Source organism: Oryza glaberrima, chromosome 7, assembly GCF_000147395.1.
Source record: "Oryza glaberrima chromosome 7, OglaRS2, whole genome shotgun sequence".
In the NCBI taxonomy this organism is placed as follows: domain Eukaryota; kingdom Viridiplantae; phylum Streptophyta; class Magnoliopsida; order Poales; family Poaceae; genus Oryza; species Oryza glaberrima.
This window is the reverse complement of record NC_068332.1, coordinates 5,969,186-5,975,659: the sequence shown is the minus strand read 5'-3', so window position 1 is coordinate 5,975,659 and position 6,474 is coordinate 5,969,186. Positions and strand designations below refer to the sequence as shown.

At 47.5% G+C, this 6,474-nt stretch overlaps 1 protein-coding gene across 1 annotated transcript; it reads right to left on the bottom strand.

Moving 5' to 3' along the window:
• Positions 1–326: 326 nt before the first annotated feature.
• On the bottom strand, positions 327–4,711 carry LOC127780125 (DNA-binding protein EMBP-1-like). Its single transcript, XM_052307082.1, has 9 exons — positions 4,406–4,711; positions 4,191–4,301; positions 3,970–4,112; positions 3,812–3,869; positions 3,656–3,704; positions 3,314–3,558; positions 3,066–3,143; positions 963–1,088; positions 327–857 (listed from the first exon to the last, which is right to left on the bottom strand). Exons 1-9 carry the CDS (start codon positions 4,589–4,591, stop codon positions 684–686), a joined length of 1,170 nt encoding a protein of 389 aa, XP_052163042.1. The 5' UTR covers positions 4,592–4,711; the 3' UTR covers positions 327–683.
• Between the last annotated feature and the right edge of the window lie 1,763 nt (positions 4,712–6,474).

Genomic DNA, 6,474 nt, shown 5'->3' with positions numbered 1-6,474 from the left:
ACGAGGTGGGTGTATTTACGATTTTATGAAGTTACTCCCTAATTGGTAGTCAAAGTTCAAAAGTTTGAAAATCTATTGGTCAAATATTTACGACAAGATGGAGTATATGGCAAAAAATCATCCAGCCACTGATGTTATCTCATTGTCTCAGTTTGAAAAATAGTAGTATCTCACTGTTCTTACCATACCATGTATAAAGAGTGACATTGGGCAAGAAAATTAAGGAGCGATACAAGACATTCAATCCGACCACCTCCTGAGCATAAGATCCTCCATAATCATGCCAGCAACCAGACATAGAAAATATAAATGCTATTTGTTACGCATTTCATCATAAAACCGATCAGGCCACCGAATTGGCCGGTTACATTCCCTCATCAAATGTTAGCAAACATAAAAATTCTAAGCGCTAGGTTTGTTACAATAGCTACATCAATCGGTTTACAAAACACACACCACACAAACACAAAACACAAACTCATTTCTTCTCGGCAACGAGCCATAAATAATACATATGGCTGCGATTTGGGGGCAGCTCTACAGGGCCCCGGTGAGTTGTGAGAAGAACTAAAACAACAGCTTTTTGCTAAAAAAGAACACACACTGGTTTGATGATGGGTGTTGTGGTTAGATAAGAAGAACACCTCATCTCATCTTTGTCGTCACTTCCTCATGATTCTCTCTCACCTAGAGTTAGCCTCTGGTTTGTGGCTGCCACCTACATAGTTCCCGTTGCTGTTATTATTAGTGTTCTTGTGAAGCTGGCCCTCGTCGTCATGGTGTTGCGTCTTCGATGAGTCGATGCTCATACCCAGAGTGGTTGTCACAGTTGGTCCCTTGTATTGAGCCTTATCACCCTTCATAAAGTTTAAAATTATCCATAAGAATTGGGTAATGTGGAAAGAAGTAGCATTTCCTGTCTCAACTAATGGCAAAGTATAGGTGGAGTGCCATGTGCTCACCATCAGTCGTGTATTCTCTGCTTCCATATCCTCACAGGCCTTCTTAAGCTGATCAAGCTCTGACCGAAGGGCACTGTTCTCAGTTGTCAGTTCAGCAACCTTCCGAGCTAGTTCCTCACACTCTTGCTGATGAACAGTGGTAGATTGAAATGTGTCAGACGTGAAACAAATGTTCTAACATTAAAATCTCCTGTTGCAAATACCGAATAAAAAAGCTAGGGAGCTCAAGAGCCAAGTAGCTGACAAGATGGACAGGTCAATTTGTTTACAAAACCAGATGTTGTAAATTCAAGTCATAGACATTGTAATTTTAGCATCTACATTTTTTCTTGCATCTTCTATACATTTCAGGTAGCCATCCGTTGGTTAGATCCACACCCCATCAGAAAAAAAATGGAAAGTAAGGAAACCACGAAATAAATTTTTCATGCCGCCTAATGGAACTTGAGATATATGCTCACATGGTTGGCTAAAAAATAAATGTCAACTAGCTGGTGCGGTTGCCAGAAGAAAATTTTTTGTTCTGATGATATTTGATTTTTGACAAGAAACTAACAAATGCCATCTCACAACTACAGATAGGCATTTGGTACCTTCGATTTTTATAAGATGGCCAGAGGCAAAGCATCAACCACCAGCTGGCCATGTTTACGAAATAAAGGATATGTTTCAGCGTGGCCATTTCAATTGGACATCAGCACTGGCAACAAATTCATTGTAGGCAAGGAAAATTTGGTTCTATAGCAAACAGTTTTCTGTACTAGAGGTCCATTATTCTCCAGTTCCAATACTATTACTTGGTATTTGCATGCTCAGTTTGGTAAAAGGGTTTGTGTCAGTTATTTCACATCAGCTCCTAAGTCCTAACGGACCATATTGGAAAAGGAAAGTACCAATCATATGTTATAGATGTTGCATTTTTGCTTCGACCTCTCTTTCTACGGTTGGTTTCTGACATCAATCGAGATTCAACATTCAGTAGGTTTGCAAGATATGCTTAATAGCACAGAAGGGCGCTAGCTAGGCTACTAACTAATGCCAGTAATAATTAAGTACAAGATCCATTAAGGCCTGGGAGCATGCTGTTTGTCAGTTTCTTGGAGCATGGCTTGTTGTGCATATTGCCCGTGTGCAGACAAGCCAACATCTGGTGAAGTGCTGACATCATACCAAATGCCTCTCCCGGCATCTAGCATGCACTCTATTCCTCCTGCCAGAAATATGGCAGCACCAAGCAGAATAAGTGTTTCTTTCCAGGTCTGCCATCTACTGCCAGACCCATAGAGGTATCCAACCTACTGAAATTAGATGTATTAGATCTCTTCTTTGACAGTGATCTTAAACAATGAATATATCCCGTGTCTTTCTGATCTTCCTTGCGACTTTTTATGCATTCTTTTAAGTGAATGTTGAACCAAATGTTTTTTTTTCTTTTGCGTCATGCAGCTTACTGAATTCAGAAGGCAGTACGTCGAAACTGGTTCTAGAAAATACTGAGCATAATGAAACGATACAAAACCTAATAAGCCATATGTCCGTATCATGTGAGGAGTCATGTGGCAAATTCTATATGTTTCTGAAATCAATACTACTACTCACGTATAAATGAGAAAAATGAAACAGCAGTTATTGTTTCTAGTATCAGTTTATCATACTTCAGTATGTTGCTCTACGTATGGTGATGTGTAATTTGCAAAACCAATAAAAACAAACATGGTAGGGTCTTTGATAAAACCGATGGACTTTAGTAGCATCGCTTCAAACAAACAACTCCAGCTAGGTACCGCATTACTAAGTTAGTTTTGTTTTAACTATGTTAACATCAACTAACCAAAGATGCTTCATTTGAAATATCGTTTAGTAACCGATGTGATACCAATAGGAAAGTAACATGTGCACATCAATTTCTGCCTAAATTGGCTCATAACTGCCATATGATTTGTGTTGTCCACTTGTCTTGTTTTGTAGGGTCATCAAAGCAGATCTTACCAGGTTCACTAGTACTACAATAATGCGAGCAGAATCACCAAATTAAAACCAGGCATGGCTTATTTCTCAATGTGACATTTCGCAGGAAATAAGAATGTAATGTTCCAGAAATACCTGCTTGCGCAACCTTGATCTCCTGGCAGACTCTCTGTTAGATTGTTTGCGCCTCTCCCTCTTCAATTCACGCTCATCCTGAAAAGGTAAGAATATACCAAAAGGTGGACTTAGACGAATAACGATAGAGCCATAAATATGATAATTATGTGTAAGAAGACAAAAGCTCATGTCATCAGTCATTCATGAGACATTCCACATAGGCTAAGACACACTGTAAAAAATCACTCTCATGACCCCATACATACCAGGTGAGCAACACCATCACGTCGCGCAAGTGCCAACCCAGGACTTGCTTCCCCCTGCCCTGCGGGCACAGCTAAGGCTGGGGGAGTACTCCAAAGATCTATCCCTATGTTCAAATTAGGTGTGGCATTAGGAAGTGCCGCCCGCCCTGGTGCAGAAACTGGAAGCTTCGACGCAGACCTCCCCTTCAACGGATACGGTGACTCGACAGCAGCATAGGGCACAAGCGTAGCTTGAGATGGCTCACCTGGCAAACACCAGTCTCTAATCATCCACACATTCCCCTCAAAAATAAAAACAACTCAGTCCAAAAAAACACATAGTTAAGCATTCCAACAACCCACCTTCTGCCGATGTATTACCAGATTTCCTCTTCTTAGGTGCAGACGAATCCTGAAGAAATCAAATTTCAACCACACAAGGCCATCAGCATAGTTATTACAGTAAAGCAAAGCCAAATTTTAAACGGCCCTTCGCGTCAAACCAGGTTGCTTTGGTACCTTGTGGTCAGTGTCATCATCTCTAGTATCAGACGACTCCTCGCTGCCACTGTCACCACTGCGCACGCAACAAAACTCAAAACTTAAATTCAAACATAAAAGAGAAAAAAAGGAGACCAAAAATACACTCGATGAAGTGCAGGGACACGAAACTGTACCTCCGGGATGCATCATCCCCAGAGGGCGCCGCGGAGCTTCCCTTCTCAGGCGACGCGGCGGCGCCCTTCCCCTTCCCCTTCCCTTCCGGCACCGCCCCCGCCGCCGCCGCCGCCATGGCTTCAGCTGTCGGGTAAGGAACACCCTACGCAGGAGCAACGATTTCAGACCCAAATCCAAGCCCAATTGGCAACCAAAACGAGCAGAGGCGAGAGGGTCTCACCGCGGCCATGGACGCGTGCGCGTAGTACGCCGCGGCGGCGCCCGGGTGGTACATCGGGAACGGCACCGGCGCGCCGTACGGCGCCCCCGCAGCCGCCGCCGCCATCAGATGCTGCATCCGAGAGAAGCAAAACCAAACCCTAGTCAGAACCCGAAAACCAACCACCAAACCTTCCCCCCCCCCCCACCCCAACCCGGAATTCCGCGGAATCCTACCTGCGCGGGCCACGCGTAGGGGTGCCCCGCGGCGGCGTAGTACGCCTGCAGCGAAGCCGCCCACTCGGCGTGCGTCGGCACCGCCGCGGCGGCGGTGGCCACGGCCGTCCCCGCCACCGCCGCCACCGCCGCCGCCGCCGCGGGCGGCTCCGGCGGCTTCGGCTGCTCGTCCGACGAGGACGCCATGGGCGAGATCTGCAGATCCCCGCGAGCTAGCTCCAAGCAACGGTGGTCGCGCGCTGCGCGTTCGCCGGCGGTGAGGCTACCGGGGCGGTGCGACGAAGCAGCAGCAGCAGCAGCAGCAAAAGCGAAGCAGCGAAAAAAAAAAAAAAAAAGGAGGCGCTAGGGTTTGGTGAATCGGTGACCCCCCTCCTCCCCCTCGTGTACACACCGCCGTGTACGCCTAACCGGTTCACACTCCCACGTGGCGCCCTTCCATTGGTCCGTCGCGCATGTAGGGTGACACGTGGACGACGCGGTTGCTATGGGGCCCACGTGTCGGTCTGATGGGTCGTCGAGCGGTGGGGACGCGAAGCGATTCGTGCCAAGTAGTAGTAGTACACTAGTACGCTGTTCGGTGCGGGTACAGGTGTTGCCCGGTGGGTGGGGTGGGGTGGTGGGGCCCACAGGTCAGTGGGTGTGGGTGGAGATGTGGTGGGTGCGGACGTGGCGTGGGCGCTGAGTCGGACGCGCGGCGGGGGCGTGGGCCCCGCGGTACTGTACAGCGAGGCGGCGGATGGGCTTTTTATTTGGGCCGGGATGAGTGGGCCGAGGGGACTGTAGGGGGATGAGCATGCGTGGTGCGTCGCTGTCGTGACGTCATCGCGCACTTTCGCTGTCGGTTTTTTTATCCTGCCCGCGTGATGACGTGGGGGCGTGGGGCCCGTGAACAGGAGCAGCTCACGTTGAACTTCTCTCTTTTCTTTAGAAGCTCACATTGAACTCTAGTCATTAAGGATGTGTTTGGATGGTGGGTTTTATTTGGATAGGAGATGGCCGCCGGGTTTTTTTAGGTGTTTGGTTGCTGGGCTAGTATAGGATATGGCCACCCCCTAAGGAATATTCGCAGTAAATACCAGACAGATGCATCCGGCCGAATGGGGCGGACGGGGCGATCCAGGGACGGGCGAGCGCACGTGAAAGGAAAAAGTGGCATGCGCTCCTCCTTCCCCCTCGTTTTCTCTTCCTCTCCTCTTCTTTTCTTTCTTTCTCACCGGTCTGAGTCTCTGGAGCTCTCAAGTCTGAACCCTAGCTTTTCTCCCTTCATTTCCCCTTCGTCTCCCCTGGTGGCGCAGCCGGAGGCACCAACGGCCTCAAGCACCGGCGCGAAGGGCTGCGTGGGAGGAGGCACAGTGTCGCGGGAGGAGGCGCAGGGGCGCGGCAGACACACGGGTGGAGGCGGTGGGCGGCGTTCAGCGGCGGCTTGCAGTGGCGGCGGCGGTAGGCAGTGTCCGGCAGTTCAGGAGCGGCAAATGGTATTTGATGTTCTTCTTGATAGTCAACCAAGCAATGCACAGAGACACAGCAGCAAAACTCATTGGTTTGTGGATTTAGATTCAGATTCGTCAGTTCAGTTTGTTGAAACACAAGTATAGCTGTGCTGCCTGTGTAGTACCTCAACAACCTGAAAAGAGTTCCATCAGAACTTTCCGCAGGATTTTTCATTCAACTTGAAAACCAGTAAAATGATTAAGCTATGAGATGAAACAGGTGCTGATAACGAAACTTCCAAAAATAACTAGAAATGGCACAAAATGTCATTCACAGAGAGGAGTGCATTGCAACATCGGATATGTAGTACAGGTGCTTGTCTTTGAATTGTCCGATGAAAATCTGCTCTATAACATTAATACAACTTATTTGCTTACATTATATTGTAAAATCAGACAAAAAAAGATAGTTAGGCCATCTATAAGGAGGAGGTATTCTCACCATTTCATCCAAAAGGTGATCACAACATCCATCCATCCTACCAAACAAAAAATTGGCTCACCATATCCACCTCTTCTCCTTCCAACCAAATATAAACTTGGCTCATCCTATCCGTCGAACCAAACAAAAAATTGGAT

Bases quoted from the DNA above. Each gene is read 5' to 3' on its own strand.
- LOC127780125 (XM_052307082.1), bottom strand. From the start codon at position 4,591: ATGGCGTCCTCGTCGGACGAGCAGCCGAAGCCGCCGGAGCCGCCCGCG. The intron at 4,302-4,405 runs GTAGGATTCCGC...TCTCGGATGCAG, and splicing joins CCTACGCGTGGCCCGCGCAG to CATCTGATGGCGGCGGCGGC. The intron at 858-962 runs GTGAGCACATGG...AACTTTATGAAG, and splicing joins CAGAGAATACACGACTGATG to GGTGATAAGGCTCAATACAA.